Consider the following 16,984-nt stretch of genomic DNA (forward strand, 5'->3'; position numbering starts at 1 on the left):
GGACTAAAACCACCAGACTCAGGGACAGTTTCAGGACTAAAACCACCAGAGTAAGGGACAGTTTCAGGTCTAAAACCACCAGACTCAGGAACAGTTTCAGGACTAAAACCACCAGACTCAGGAACAGTTTCAGGACTAAAACCACCTGACTCAGAGACAGTTTCAGGACTAAAACCACCAGAGTAAGGGACAGTTTCAGGACTAAAACCACCTGACTCAGGAACAGTTTCAGGACTAAAACCACCAGACTCAGAGACAGTTTCAGGACTAAAACCACCAGACTCAGGGACAGTTTCAGGACTAAAACCACCAGACTCAGACACAGTTTCAGGACTAAAACCACCAGACTCAGGGACAGTTTCAGGACTAAAACCACCAGACTCAGGGACGGTTTCAGGTCTAAAACCACCAGACTCAGAGACAGTTTCAGTACTAAAACCACCAGACTCAGGGACAGTTTCAGGACTAAAACCACCAGACTCAGAGACAGTTTCAGGACTAAAACCACCAGACTCAGGGACAGTTTCAGGACTAAAACCACCAGACTCAGACACAGTTTCAGGACTAAAACCACCAGACTCAGGGACAGTTTCAGGACTAAAACCACCAGACTCAGGGACAGTTTCAGGACTAAAACCACCAGACTCAGAGACAGTTTCAGGACTAAAACCACCAGACTCAGGAACAGCTTCAGGTCTAAAACCACCAGACTCAGGGACAGTTTCAGGACTAAAACCACCAGACTCAGGGACAGTTTCAGGACTAAAACCACCAGACTCAGGGACAGTTTCAGGACTAAAACCACCAGACTCAGGGACAGTTTCAGGACTAAAACCACCAGACTCAGGAACAGCTTCAGGTCTAAAACCACCAGACTCAGGGACAGTTTCAGGACTAAAACCACCAGACTCAGGGACAGTTTCAGGACTAAAACTACCAGACTCAGGGACAGTTTCAGGACTAAAACCACCAGACTCAGGGACAGTTTCAGGACTAAAACCACCAGACTCAGGGACAGTTTCAGGACTAAAACCACCAGACTCAGGGACAGTTTCAGGACTAAAACCACCAGACTCAGGGACAGTTTCAGGACTAAAACCACCAGACTCAGGGACAGTTTCAGGACTAAAACCACCAGACTCAGAGACAGTTTCAGGTCTAAAACCAACAGACTCAGGGACAGTTTCAGGACTAAAACCACCAGACTCAGAGACAGTTTCAGGACTAAAACCAACAGACTCAGGGACAGTTTCAGGACTAAAACCACCAGACTCAGAGACAGTTTCAGGTCTAAAACCAACAGACTCAGGGACAGTTTCAGGACTAAAACCACCAGACTCAGGGACAGTTTCAGGACTAAAACCACCAGACTCAGAGACAGTTTCAGGTCTAAAACCAACAGACTCAGGGACAGTTTCAGGTCTAAAACCAACAGACTCAGGGACAGTTTCAGGACTAAAACCACCAGACTCAGGGACAGTTTCAGGACTAAAACCACCAGACTCAGGAACAGTTTCAGGACTAAAACCACCAGACTCAGGGACAGTTTCAGGTCTAAAACCACCAGACTCAGAGACAGTTTCAGGACTAAAACCACCAGACTCAGACACAGTTTCAGGTCTAAAACCACCAGACTCAGGGACAGTTTCAGGACTAAAACCACCAGACTCAGGGACAGTTCCAGGACTAAAACCACCAGACTCAGGGACAGTTTCAGGACTAAAACCACCAGACTCAGACACAGTTTCAGGACTAAAACCACCAGACTCAGGAACAGTTCCAGGACTAAAACCACCAGACTCAGGGACAGTTCCAGGACTAAAACCAACAGACTCAGAGACAGTTTCAGGTCTAAAACCACCAGACTCAGGGACAGTTTCAGGACTAAAACCACCAGACTCAGGGACAGTTTCAGGACTAAAACCACCAGACTCAGGGACAGTTTCAGGACTAAAACCACCAGACTCAGAGACAGTTTCAGGACTAAGACCACCAGACTCAGGGACAGTTTCAGGACTAAAACCACCAGACTCAGGGACAGTTTCAGGACTAAAACCACCAGACTCAGGAACAGTTTCATCCCACAGGCCATAAGGCTATTAAACACTTGAACCTTGTGAAGAACATCCATAAACATTCGTCTGAAGTTATATATATACCAATATTCCAATGACTTGTATATCGACTGTTATTGTACTATTTCCATTATATTCTATTTTATTTGTATTACTTTCACTTTTTCATCTGTTTGATTGTGTTCTGTGGGAGGAGCCTGTGTGACGACCCCTGCCTTGTTATCTCTGGTGTGTGTGTATGTTCCTTTAAGGTCTTCCCTTTGGTCTATCAGCTGGGATTGAGGACACCTGGCGGCCGGTACCAGAGGGTTAAAGGGCCTGAGTGAGACCCGCAATCTCTCTCCCGCAGAGGACCTGACCTCGGAGCAGCTACGTCGCTTCGTCTTTTGTTTTTCCTTTGTGTTAGTTGTTTTGGTTTACGTTAAGCTTCTGTTAATACATATATTTTTCATATATGTTCTCGTCCTTCCCACACTTTTTGTTATGGCCAAGAGCCAAGCCATGACACCTGTGACCTCAGATTGTCATATCTACACTGTAGCTCTGAGCACATGACAATAAGAGCCTTGAGTCTTGAATCCTGTCGATGATCTTCTTTCAGAGCGCCTCGCTGCACTCTATCCCTTCAACCTCACGCGTCACGGCCTAAAGCCAAGCCTCTTGGCGACTCCACTGAGTGGGCATCGAGTCGCCAGCAGCAAGAGCAGAACGTGAAATTAATTACTCTACAGTGAAACACAATGCTAACTATTGTAATAATAACTGGAGAGGAAGAAGGAGTGTTCCTCTGTACCTGGGATCCACAGAGGGGGTCTTCTCTCAGCATCACGGCCCCATGCTGGCCCCCCGCTGAGGAGCAGGCGAGATCAGCCAGGAGGTCGGTGAGCGCCCCCTGCTGGTCAGCCAGGAGGTGGGTGAGCGCCCCCTGCTGGTCAGCCAGGAGGTCGGTGAGCGCCTCGTCGCGGCCGGAGATCTCCACGGCCGACGCCCTGACGGAGAAGCCAGCGCCGGACTTCTCCCTCCGGTCCTCCATCACCTTGAAGAGCCAGGAGATGGCTGTGGGGGCGACGCCCAGACTCTGGGTGGAGCAGTCCCGACCAATCATAGTGTACGTCTTACCTTGGGGGCGGGGTCAATCATAGCGTGAGAGGGGATGCGAAACACAGGAAGGAAGGCAAGTCCAGACACAGGGACAACAGAGTTTCAAAATACACACAACACTATAATCATGCCAACAGCAATGTATTCATATCCAGCACCAATGCAGGAACCAGTCATGGGGTTTGAGGAAATCTCCGTCTGGGCCAGTGGTCCGGACCTCCTTCTCAACAATGGGGGCAGGGGGTCAATCATTTTCAGATTTTAACATTTTGTTCAATGTGTTATAGCAGAATGTTTATTACAGCGTATTTCTGGTGTATTCATTAACGTCACATGGTATAAGCTACAGTATAGTGGACGGTGTGCTGTTCATTTGGTTTGCTGGAAGGAGGCCCATCGAGGCAATCAGCTGACTCGTCACCAGCAGTTGTAAACATTGGCATGTGTGGTAGCTGCTAAATAAGCTCATGAAATCTGGGATCATGGAGAACTCAGAGGACGCAACATGTGACTGAATAAGGTTGGAGCATCTCTGCCACGTGTGCTGTGTAGTGTATGTTCGTGTGTGTTTTACATAAAGCACATGAGATCTTTCTGGTCTGGGGGGCATTTCCGCGATTGGCTGCTGTGGCAGCAGGCGATGTACTCCCCATTATTGTTTGTTTGTTGCAACAACTAAATAATAATGATTAATCTCAACTATATCTGTGTTTTATTGATTCCTCTGTTTCATTCTTTCCTGTTGTGAGTGCTGAAGTGCCACAACACTGCAGCATAAAGAACTGAAATACCCAACTGGTGGTGTGTGTGTGTGTGTGTGTGTGTGTGTGTGTGTGTGTGTGTGTGTGTGTGTGTGTGTGTGTACCCAGGTTAGCGTGTGTGTGTGTGCCCAGGTTAGCATGTTTGTATGAGTGTGTGTGTGTGTGTGTGTGTGTGTGTGTGTGTGTGTGTGTGTGTGTGTGTGTGTGTGTGTGTGTGTGTGTGTGTGTGTACCCAGGTTAGCGTGTGTGTGTGTTTGTGTGTGTCTGTGTGTGTGTGTCTGTGTGTGTGTGTGTGTGTGTGTGTGTGTGTGTGTGTGTGTGTGTGTGTGTGTACCCAGGTTAGCGTGTGTGTGTGAGTGTGTGTCTGTGTGTGTGTGTGTGTGTGTGTGTGTGTGTGTCTGTGTGTGTGTGTGTGTGTGTGTGTGTGTGTGTGTGTGTGTGTGTGTGTGTGTGTGTGTGTGTGTGTGTGTGTGTGTCTGTACCCAGGTTAGCGTGTGTGTGTGAGTGTGTGTGTGTGTGTGTGTGTGTGTGTGTGTGTGTGTGTGTCTGTGTGTGTGTGTGTGTGTGTGTGTGTGTGTGTGTGTGTGTGTGTGTGTGTGTGTGTGTGTGTGTGTGTGTGTGTGTGTGTGTGTGTGTGTGTGTGTGTGTGTGTGTGTGTGTGTGTGTGTGTGTGTGTGTGTGTGTGTGTGTGTGTGTGTGTGTGTGTGTGTGTGTGTGAGTGTGTGTGTGTCTGTACCCAGGTTAGCGTGTCCGAAGCTGAAGACGCAGCCGTCCGCTCCGTTCACCACCGCCTGGATGACCTCAGCCACCGCCCCCGAACACACCTCGGCCTATCAGGACACAGATCAGGTTAGAATCCACCAATCAGGAGAGAGAACTGCACATCCATAGTTTACACTAAGAAATCAAACTAGTCTCACCTGTGATGCATCCTGGGAGAAGATGTGGTCGAAGGCGAAGGTCTTGGGAGCGCCGGGTCTCCTCGGTCTGGCCGACGCCTCGCTGAGCGTCAGCAGCTTCTTCCTGACGTCCAGCTTCAGCAGAGACATGGAGTCCATCGACTCGCTGAGGGCCGAGCACACCCGGACCATGACCCGGACCTGAGGGACAGAGAGGGACAGAGAGAGACAGAGAGAGACAGAGAGGGACAGAGAGAGACAGAGAGAGACAGAAAGGGACAGAGAGGGACAGAGAGAGACAGAGAGAGACAGAGAGAGACAGAGAGAGACAGAGAGGGACAGAAAAGGACAGAAAGATACAGAGAGAGACAGAGAGAGACAGAGAGGGACATAAAGGGACAGAGAGAGACAGAGAGGGACAGAGAGGAACAGAAAATGACAGAAAGCGACAGAGAGGGACAGAAAGAGACAGAGAGAGATAGAGAGGGACAGAGAGGGACAGAAAAGGACATAAAGATACAGAGAGAGACAGAGAGAGACAGAGAGGGACATAAAGGGACAGAGAGGGACAGAGAGGGACAGAGAGGGACAGAAAGGGACAGAAAGAGACAGAGAGGGACAGAAAGAGACAGAGAGAGATAGAGAGGGACAGAGAGGGACAGAAAAGGACAGAAAGATACAGAGAGAGACAGAGAGAGACAGAGAGGGACATAAAGGGACAGATAGAGACAGAGAGGGACAGAGAGGAACAGAAAATGACAGAAAGCGACAGAGAGGGACAGAAAGAGACAGAGAGAGATAGAGAGGGACAGAGAGGGACAGAAAAGGACAGAAAGATACAGAGAGAGACAGAGAGAGACAGAGAGGGACATAAAGGGACAGAGAGGGACAGAGAGGGACAGAGAGGGACAGAAAGGGACAGAAAGAGACAGAGAGGGACAGAAAGGGACAGAGAGGGAAATAAATGTACAGAAAGAGACAGAGAGAGACAGAGAGAGACAGAAAAGGACAGAAAGGGACAGAGAGGGACAGAGAGGAGCAGAAAAGGACAGAGAGGGACAGAAAAGGACAGAAAGTGACAGAGAGGGACAGAGGGATAGAAAGGGACAGAGAGGGACAGAAAGGGACAGAGAGGAACAGAAAGGGACAGAGAGGAACAGAAAAGGACAGAAAGTGACAGAGAGGGACAGAAAGGGACAGAGAGGAACAGAAAGGGACAGAGAGGAACAGAAAAGGACAGAAAGTGACAGAGAGGGACAGAGGGATAGAAAGGGACAGAGAGGGACAGAAAGGGACAGAGAGGGACAGAGAGGGATAGAAAGGGACAGAGAGGGACAGAGAGGGACAGAGAGGGATAGAAAGGGACAGAGAGGGGCAGAAAGGGACAGAGAGGGATAGAGAGGGACAAAGAGGGACAGAGAGAGAGATAAAGGGACAGAGAGGGAAAGAGAGGGATAGAGAGGGACATAAAGGGACAGAGAGAGACAGAAAGGGACATAGAGGGACATAGAGATACAGAAAGGGACAGAGAGGGACAGAAAGGGACAGCAAGGGACAGAAAGGGACAGAGAGGGATATAAAGGGATAGAAAGGGACAGAGAGGGACAGAGAGGGACAAAGAGGGACAGAGAGAGACATAAAGGGACAGAGAGGGAAAGAGAGGGATAGAGAGGGACATAAAGGGACAGAGAGAGACAGAAAGGGACATAGAGGGACATAGAGATACAGAAAGGGACAGAGAGGGACAGAAAGGGACAGCAAGGGACAGAAAGGGACAGAGAGGGATATAAAGGGACAGAGAGGGACAGAGAGGGACAAAGAGGGACAGAGAGAGACAGAAAGGGACAGAGAGGGACAGAGAGGGATATAAAGGGACAGAAAGGGACAGAACGGGACAGAGAGGGGCAGAAAGGGATAGAAATGGACAGAGAGGGACATAAAGGGACATAGAGGGACAGAAATTGACAAAAAGAGACAGAAAGGGAAAGAGAGGGACATAAAGAGACAGAGATGGACAGAAAGAGACAGAGAGGGACATAAAGGGACAGAGAGGGACATAAAGGGACATAAAGGGAAAGAGAGGGACAGAAAGAGACAGAGAGGGACAGAAAGAGACAGCTGTCAGGGTTTTGGATGTTGGTTTTGGGGGTTATTGAGGAGTCCATGTCTGACACATTCAGGATCAATAATGGTATTAAGCAGAAAGTCCATATCTGTACTCTCTGTGGACTGATTTTGATGCATTTTGGGTCGATTATACAATTTTAGGGGACTCAAAACTACCATTTTGATCTTGGCATGTCAAGATCCTGAGTTAATTTTCCAAATCATATTATTGTGAAGTTGTTCTTGTATGCGGACCCAAAAGCAGTACACACATAGGGAGGCATTGTGTTTTACACACAACTTCTTGTTAACATTAACCACAACAATCCCTTCATTGTCTTTTACGATTATCAAATCAGGTTTTATTTATATAACACATTTTTAAAACGATTTTTGGTCGAGCCAAAGTGCTGCGCATATAATACAAATACCTGCAGAAAGGACACTTTACAGTAAATGCAGCAGCACAGTTTGTGCACAATATCAGTATGAGAAAAACTGCATCCTCTGTCCTTAGACCCTCACATCGTATAAGGAAAAACTTCCAGACTACATGGTATAACCCTATTACATGCACTACATATATATATATATATATATATATATATATATATATACTACTACTGCAACCATGGCCCCTATGGCCTTTCCTTTCCCCCTCGATATGAATCTAATTATGAATCTTCTCTCAGCTCGGATGAATCTCTGGTTATAAAGCATTGAGTGTCCGCTGTGCAGCTGCAGTGTCTCCTTCTCCCACGATGCGCTCTGCTGGCCCGCCGCGACACATCATTTAAAAAGTGCTGCGTCGCTGATCGTCCCTGATCGTTATTGGCTCTAAACTTGACCTCTGCTGACTCTGCAGCTCTGTCAGCGACGATGTGGAACAAGAAATACAACATCTGGATGAAATGAGTGTGGTCCCCACCCTTTGCCTGCTGTCAGAAGGAATGTTGCTTTGGTTTGCATCTGCACACCCTGCATTAGAAAACTTCATATGAAAGCCTTTAGGTTAGCCAACATGCTGAACCTGCTTCAACGAGTGGCCCTCTTTCAGATCCTGACGTCACCGAGCACTTTCACAAACGTTTTCCAGATGTCCATTTCATACGTCGAGTTAACCCCAACAGAGAGCTGATGAAGGCCTGACTGCCTGAGTCTCGCTTTCTAACCCAGTTCATATCTAACCACGCCCGTTTCCTCATGACGAAAGCCTGACGCAGCGTCGGGGCGTCGGAGCGTCGGAGCGTCGGGGCGTCGGAGCATCGGAGCGTCGGGGCGTCGGAGCGTCGGGGCGTCGGAGCGTCGGAGCGTCGGGGCGTCGGAGCGTCGGGGCGTCGGGGCGTCGGAGCGTCGGAGCGTCGGGGCGTCGGAGCGTCGGAGCGTCGGGGCGTCGGAGCGTCGGGGCGTCGGAGCATCGGAGCGTCGGGGCGTCGGAGCATCGGAGCGTCGGGGCGTCGGAGCATCGGGGCGTCGGGGCGTCGGAGCATCGGAGCGTCGGGGCGTCAGAGCATCGGAGCGTCGGGGCGTCGGAGCATCGGAGCGTCGGGGCGTCGGGGCGTCGGAGCATCGGAGCGTCGGGGCGCCGGAGCATCGGAGCGTCGGGGCGTCGGAGCATCGGGGCGTCGGAGCATCGGAGCGTCGGGGCGTCGGAGCATCGGAGCGTCGGGGCATCGGAGCGTCACCAGGTTTTAATCTGACGCTCCAGTCGCTTCATACAGAATCTTCTTCACAGCAGAAAACAGTGCTTTTAATCTGACAGAAGGACAGAGCTGAGTGAATGTTAATTAATATTCTAATATCAGTTCACCCTGGATCTAAGAATACTTCAGTATTGTCAACATGGCTATTCTCTTTAGTTATTATTGTTCAAATATTATTATGATTTCTTTATTAATGTATTTAACATTCTCTTTATACGTCCATGATGCAGTTGTGCAGAGCTAGGCTAATGAAGTGGTTAACGACATGTCCTCCATAAGCTGCTTCCTTCAGATGACATGTGACCCCCGCCCCCCCAACCCCTAACCCCCTGCAGTGCATTCTGGGCACCACCATGGCGTCTTACCTTCCCCATCCCCGGTGTGTCTTTAACCTTGCTGCTGCCGGCCCGGAGGAGGCCTGGTGGGATGGGGGGGGAGGAGAGCTGCAGGGCCCCGCTGAAGCCTCCGGTGTACAGCAGGGGCCCCTGGGCCTCGATGGGGCGGGTGGGGGCCCCGGGGGCCGGCGGGGGAGGGGACCTCCTCCTGCGGGACAGACTGAGCCTCTGAGCCGCCCTGAAGGGTTAACAAGACAAGAGTCAGACCGGAGGACAGAAAGGACCATATGAGACATTACCTGTGTGTATAGAACGTATGATGGAACAGGTCAATAAAGTAGAATGCATGTCTCCTCAAGCTGCTGAATGTTCTCTAAATGCTGCATGTCTCCTCAAGCTGCTGAATGTTCTCTAAATGCTGCATGTCTCCTCAAGCTGCTGAATGTTCTCTAAACGCTGCATGTCTCCTCAAGCTGCTGAATGTTCTCTAAACGCTGCATGTCTCCTCAAGCTGCTGAATGTTCTCTAAATGCTGCATGTCTCCTCAAGCTGCTGAATGTTCTCTAAATGCTGCATGTCTCCTCAAGCTGCTGAATGTTCTCTAAACGCTGCATGTCTCCTCAAGCTGCTGAATGTTCTCTAAATGCTGCATGTCTCCTCAAGCTGCTGAATGTTCTCTAAACGCTGCTGAATGTTCTCTAAACTCTGCATGTCTCCTCAAGATGCTGAATGTTCTCTAAACGCTGCATGTCTCCTCAAGATGCTGAATGTTCTCTAAACGCTGCATGTCTCCTCAAGATGCTGAATGTTCTCTAAACGCTGCATGTCTCCTCAAGCTGCTGAATGTTCTCTAAACGCTGCATGTCTCCTCAAGATGCTGAATGTTCTCTAAACGCTGCATGTCTCCTCAAGATGCTGAATGTTCTCTAAACGCTGCATGTCTCCTCAAGATGCTGAATGTTCTCTAAACGCTGCATGTCTCCTCAAGCTGCTGAATGTTCTCTAAACGCTGCATGTCTCCTCAAGATGCTGAATGTTCTCTAAACGCTGCATGTCTCCTCAAGATGCTGAATGTTCTCTAAACGCTGCATGTCTCCTCAAGCTGCTGAATGTTCTCTAAACGCTGCATGTCTCCTCAAGCTGCTGAATGTTCTCTAAACGCTGCATGTCTCCTCAAGCTGCTGAATGTTCTCTAAACGCTGCATGTCTCCTCAAGCTGCTGAATGTTCTCTAAACGCTGCATGTGTTGTTGCTGGAGATGTTTCTTCATGTGGAACATTTGGGTTTCTGTATCTGCATCCTTTCTGAAGCAGCTTCTCCTGATGGAAGAGATTTGATATCGTTGTGGAGCGTTTGCACCTGTGGGCCTCCGTATGAAGATGCTCACGTAGCTGCGCTAGCTAAAGTTGTATGTCACTAACAAACATCAGTTAGCGTTAGCCTCAGATTTGGGGATCAGTGTATGTGTTGGGCAGCAGCCAGTTGATAACGCAGCTCATAAGGAGCCTCTAAGTGCACAGTGATGGCTTGAGGACTCAGTTTACAGGTCAGATTCATAATCAGAGAGTTTAGTGGAGTACTTCCTGCTGAACGATGCACACAGAGAGACTATCTGTCTTTGAGAGGGTTAATGAGGTAACGTATTAAACAGCCTCGACCAGGAAGAGACCTCAGGGACCGATGAAGACCCTTCCTCTGAGAGTGCTTGAAGGGTTCCTGTCAGTTTACAAGCCATCGTTAAAGGTAACACCCCTGCTGGTCCCTTTAAACTCTGCGTCCTGATTGAAGCTGGATTTATGGACTGCTCTCCGTCCCCTGAACACATCAACACCCTCAACACTGAGCTGGTTAGAAACCCTGGAATAATCCATATAACTCTTTGCACGTCACAATGAGGTGATACTCACAGTTCCTCTGATTCCATTATCTGCTCTCAGCTCTTGGGTTTGAAGAGGAACCGAACACGTTCCTGTCCTCATTCATCATTATGAACACAGGTGTAATCCAACAAGGAGGAGGAGGAGGAGGAGGAGGCACCATGGAGGCGGCGCCGCAGAGGACAAAGGTGTGTTTCAGGGTCCCACATGGCAGCGAGAGGACCTTCAGAGTCTGATCCAGAGAATCACCCTTTCAGATCGGGTTCAGACTGAAGAGACTCCCGTGGTCATCGAGGACTCTCGAGGTGTTTTTAGTTTCCAGGAGCATTCAAAGTCTTTTAGTCCTGTGGGAGTTTTCCTTCTTGGATCTATTTCATCCTCTGCACACAAGCATCTTCGATTAATCCGTAAGCCGTCCGCCCTCGAGCGAGGAAGTCCAGCGAAGATCAAAACTGCCTCCAACAAACGTCTCCATCAGCCGATCCTCAGTAGACTGTGTGATTACGCTGCGTCCTATTTCCACTCTCAGCAAGAAGTCGATTTGTTAAACTGGCTGTCCGTCTTTCTGTCCTCCGTTAAGTCACGTCTGCAACCAAAGTCCTGAGCCTTCGGGAGTTCTCCAAGAACTTAGTTTGGTCAACAACAGTGTGTTCCCTCATCATTAACCCCACCCGTCTCCTCTGTCCCCGGAGTCTTCTCTCCCTCGTAGACTTTTGCATCTCAGATTACCCAGCTGGACCCTCTTCTCAGAGTAACTCCCGTGAAGGGGATTTCACTCTGTCCGTAAATAACTAATATGTCCAAATTATTTCCTTTCATCTTCAGTCATGTGATTGGTCCACTGCCGACCGGTCAAACGTCAGAACCTCTCGTGTTGTTGACAGGAAGTCCGCCGGATCCAGAGAGAAACCAGCGGAGACCGGAAACCTCCATCAGATCCACCTGAAGACCCTCCGTTCAGATCCACCTGAAGACCCCCCGTTCAGATCCACCTGAAGACCCTCCGTTCAGATCCACCTGAAGACCCTCCGTTCAGATCCACCTGAAGACCCTCCGTTCAGATCCACCTGAAGACCCTCCGTTCAGATCCACCTGAAGACCCTCCGTTCAGATCCACCTGAAGACCCCCCGTTCAGATCCACCTGAAGACCCTCCGTTCAGATCCACCTGAAGACCCTCCGTTCACCTACTCTCTTGACCTCCTCTTCCTCTCTTCACCTCCTCTTCCTCTCTTCACCTCCTCTTCCCTCTCTCTGGTCATTGGACCTGTTTTCCGTCTACCTGTACTTTTATTTGTTCCTTTGTCTTTATGTCCGTTATCTTTCCTCTGCCTCTCTCCAGCCTCTTTCCCCCGACCCGTCCTTTAACCCTTCATATGTCCATTTCTTAAATTCCCCTCTCCTTGTCTCTCTGACATCCTTCCCTCCTCCTTCTGTTCCTCCTGTGCCGGTCTCTCCTCTCCTGCAGCTCCTCAGTCTGTTCCTGCAGTATCGAAATCCTCCTCCTCCTCTTCCTCCTCCTCCTCCTCCTCCTCCTCCTCCTCCTCCTCAGTGAGAGGGGGATGAATGGGAGCAGAGGAGGAATAAAGGATTAAAATCAAGAGGTAGAAATAAAGGGCGAGGATCCTCCTGCCTCACTGATGCTGTTGCCGGGAAACACTGGCGATGCTCCAGCCCTGCCCCCCCCTCGCCGTGTCGACACACATCAGCCGTGAAACACACACACACACACACACACACACACACACACACACACACACACACACACACACACACACACACACACACACACACACACACACACACACACACACACACACACACACACACACACACACACACACACTTGACATGCTTTATGAATACTTCATGAGATGACAGACACCCCCACTGCTGGACTTCAAAGAAACTCAGTGTGTGTGTGTGTGTGTGTGTGTGTGTGTGTGTGTGTGTGTATGTGTGTGTGTGTGTGTGTGTGTGTGTGTGTGTGTGTGTGTGTGTGTGTGTGTGTGTGTGTGTGTGTGTGTGTGTGTGTGTGTGTGTGTGTGTGTGTGTGTGTGTGTATGTATGTGTGTGTGTGTGTGTGTGTGTGCGTGCGTGTGTAAATGTAATTTAATATTAATTGTCTGCGGTCGTGTGTGCAACACAGACACATGTCATTAGTTGCCATAGCTAGACATCATGTTTATTATTGGAATCGACCATTGCTCTCCATCGTTAATAATCCATACAGTATTTAAACATGTTAGTAACCACCTCCCATTAGTTGCCGTTATTTACCATAACTAGCAACTATTAGGCTTTACTAGTCACTAGCTATTGGTCGCTACCACTCATTGCTATCAATAAAAATCCGGCGCATGCCATTACTACAAATTATTCACCATCACTGGTCATTTCTTGCCACTTTCCCATTGCTAGCTTTTAAAAGTTGTCACATGTCATTAGTTGCCAATGCTCGCCATAATTTTTAATTAGTCGATAATATGTAGGATTATTAGCTTTTTTCTATCCATATTTTACCATAGTTGCCATTACTAACCATAACTAGCCATCCATTTCACTCTTCTTAGCCATACCTATCAATGTTTAACCCTAACTGGCCACAAGCTATTGGTTGCTTCTGGACATTGGTAGCAATTAAAAGCAGTCAAAGACCATTTCTACCCATTATTCTTCATAATTTAACATCATTCACCATCACTAGCCATTGCTAGCCACCATTAGCCATTGTTAGCCACTGCTAGCCATTGCTAGCCACCACTAGCCATTGTTAGCCACCATTAGCCATTGTTAGCCATTAATAGCTATTGTTAGCCACCGCTAGCAATTGTTAGCCACTAATAGCCATTGTTATTCATTAATAGCCATTATTAGCCACCGCTAGCCATTGTTAGCCATTAATAGCCATTTCTTCATGTGTTTTGAACATTTGTGTTTTTATTTCTTCATGGTTTCTCCTGATGGAAGAATTTGGAGTCGCTGTGGCACCTGTAGGCCACCGTAGTAATCCTGATGACTTCATGATCATTTAATGATCAAAGAGGAGTGAGTGAACGAGAGGAGCGTCTGGACAGAAGGAGGGTCTTGTGTCCTCTGGTTTAACGTCCTGTAAGTTTCCAAAGTCAGAGTTTCCTGACCAGACGCTGCTTTCTCTGGTGTCTAAGTCTAATTTTAAGTTCCAGGTCATATTTTGGTGCATTGCTGCAGATCTGATCCAGACGGGTCGCTCTCCACGTCGATACCGGCGCTCGGGCCCAGAGCCAGGACGCCACTTTGAGGAACCCGACCCCCCTCTGGATTTATCCTCGGCTCAGTTTGGGTTTTATTTTGGTCAGAGAAGTATTCAGAGTGTAATGGTAGAGGCTACTTTGAGCAAAATAATTCCTGCTTAGCCCCCATTTCCAAAGAAAGGTCTCACTCCGCTCTGAATGATGAAGCTCGTCCTCATTGTCAGCTTCCTCCAGAGCTTCATGAGAGACGACATTCACCTGTAATGTTTTCATGTATCTCCGAGAGAAGAAGCTCCCGTCTCAGATGTCCTCCTTTAATCTGCAGATATTTAGCTTTATATCACTGATAATTACAACCAAAGCTCGGCAGCTTCCAAACTGACATGGTGAAAAACAGGCCACCTCTTTACCGACAGTCCAATAACTCAGTATGACTTTATGCAAACACAGTGCCTACATTACCCATAATGCCCTGAGCAGTGTCTCACCAGGTTGTGTTTGTGACACTGGCTTTATTTCATGGTGTAACTGCAGGACAGTTCTTCTGTGTGCTGAACGCTGTGCTTTAGGTTTGATATTTTAAATGATGGACTTTTGCATGAATGTGAGTGGTACGTGGTGTGTTCACTGACCTGTTGAAGAAGTTGGCGGCGGAAGACGGAGGGCGGCAGGTTTGGGTGGCGATGCTGTGGGCGGCAGGCTTCTCGCCTCCTGCAGCCTGACAGACGACACGCAGGGCGTTAAACACCTTTCATCAACGCTTTCTTATTGCTTATTAAAGCCACTACAGATGAATAAAGACGGGACTTTGTATCACAAACATCGACTTCTGCTCATAAAAAAACCGCTTCTGATCACAGACAAACATCAACGTCTTCAGATTCTGTCTCCTGACTGAAGTGGTTCATTAGAGACTGATTAACGGTCCCTGACGGGTTCTCAGGAGGGAAACATGACCGGATCAGGAGCTCGTTAAGTAATTAGCTGAGCTCGTTACTGCATCACTGCGGCTAACGGCTAACGAGTCGAGAGCCAATTTAACTGACAGTGAATATATTAACAAGTATAGCTGGAGTATACCGTGGGACCGATAAAGGTATTCTGATTCTGATATTTAGCAAAAGTATTATCATCACGAGTTTGACTCTAAATATAGATGGATCCATTTAAGAGAATTGACCTCAGGACTCATGATGCTGACTCACGTTAGGGATGTAAGGACTCGTGATGCTGACTCACGTTAGGGATGTAAGGACTCGTGATGCTGACTCACATTAGGGATGTAAGGACTCGTGATGCTGACTCACGTTAGGGATGTAAGGACTCGTGATGCTGACTCACATTAGGGATGTAAGGACTCATGATGCTGACTCACATTAGGGATGTAAGGACTCATGACGCTGAGTCACGTTAGGGATGTAAGGACTTGTGATGCTGACTCACGTTAGGGATGTAAGGACTCATGATGCTGACTCATGTTAGGGATGTAAGGACTCGTGATGCTGACTCACGTTAGGGATGTAAGGACTCGTGATGCTGAGTCACGTTAGGGATGTAAGGACTCGTGATGCTGACTCACGTTAGGGATGTAAGGACTCGTGATGCTGACTCACGTTAGGGATGTAAGGACTCATGATGCTGACTCACGTTAGGGATGTAAGGACTCATGATGCTGACTCACGTTAGGGATGTAAGGACTCATGATGCTGACTCACGTTAGGGATGTAAGGACTCGTGATGCTGAGTCACGTTAGGGATGTAAGGACTCGTGATGCTGACTCACGTTAGGGATGTAAGGACTCGTGATGCTGACTCACGTTAGTGATGTAAGGACTCGTGATGCTGACTGACGTTAGGGATGTAAGGACTCATGATGCTGACTCACGTTAGGGATGTAAGGACTCATGATGCTGAGTCACGTTAGGGATGTAAGGACTCATGATGCTGACTCACGTTAGGGATGTAAGGACTCATGATGCTGAGTCACGTTAGGGATGTAAGGACTCGTGATGCTGACTCACGTTAGGGATGTAAGGACTCGTGATGCTGACTCACGTTAGGGACGTAAGGACTCATGATGCTGACTCACGTTAGGGATGTAAGGACTCATGATGCTGAGTCACGTTAGGGATGTAAGGACTCGTGATGCTGACTCACGTTAGGGATGTAAGGACTCGTGATGCTGACTCACGTTAGGGACGTAAGGACTCATGATGCTGACTCACGTTAGGGATGTAAGGACTCATGATGCTGACTCACGTTAGGGATGTAAGGACTCGTGATGCTGACTCACGTTAGGGATGTAAGGACTCATGATGCTGACTCACGTTAGGGATGTAAGGACTCATGATGCTGACTCACGTTAGGGATGTAAGGACTCGTGATGCTGACTCACGTTAGGGATGTAAGGACTCATGATGCTGACTCACGTTAGGGATGTAAGGACTCATGATGCTGAGTCACGTTAGGGATGTAAGGACTCATGATGCTGACTCACATTAGGGATGTAAGGACTCATGATGCTGACTCACGTTAGGGATGTAAGGACTCATGATGCTGACTCACGTTAGGGATTTAAGGACTCATGATGCTGACTCACGTTAGGGATGTAAGGACTTGTGATGCTGACTCACGTTAGGGATGTAAGGACTCGTGATGCTGACTCACGTTAGGGATGTAAGGACTCGTGATGCTGACTCACGTTAGGGATGTAAGGACTCATGATGCTGACTCACGTTAGAGATGTAAGGACTTGTGATGCTGACTCACGTTAGGGATGTAAGGACTCGTGATGCTGACTCACGTTAGGGATGTAAGGACTCATGATGCTGACTCACGTTAGAGATGTAAGGACTTGTGATGCTGACTCATGTTAGGGATGTAAGGACTTGTGAT

General features: G+C 48.4%; 1 protein-coding gene across 1 annotated transcript in view; it reads right to left on the minus strand.

The window, feature by feature from the left end:
* The window catches only part of LOC307016754 (kinesin-like protein KIF26A), a 32,836-nt gene extending 23,773 nt beyond the window's left edge, over nt 1–9,063 (minus strand). Inside the window, exons 1-4 of the mRNA XM_079646054.1 lie at nt 9,011–9,063; nt 4,858–5,037; nt 4,674–4,767; nt 2,869–3,194 (exon numbers count right to left, since the gene is read on the minus strand). Of these exons, the coding sequence (XP_079502180.1) occupies nt 2,869–3,194; nt 4,674–4,767; nt 4,858–5,037; nt 9,011–9,019 (609 nt within the window). The 5' untranslated portion in view covers nt 9,020–9,063. The remainder of the gene's footprint in view (nt 1–2,868; nt 3,195–4,673; nt 4,768–4,857; nt 5,038–9,010) is intronic.
* Nucleotides 9,064–16,984: the final 7,921 nt, after the last annotated feature.

The sequence above is a fragment of the Notothenia rossii genome, assembly GCF_949606895.1.
Source record: "Notothenia rossii genome assembly, chromosome: 8".
Classification (NCBI taxonomy): domain Eukaryota; kingdom Metazoa; phylum Chordata; class Actinopteri; order Perciformes; family Nototheniidae; genus Notothenia; species Notothenia rossii.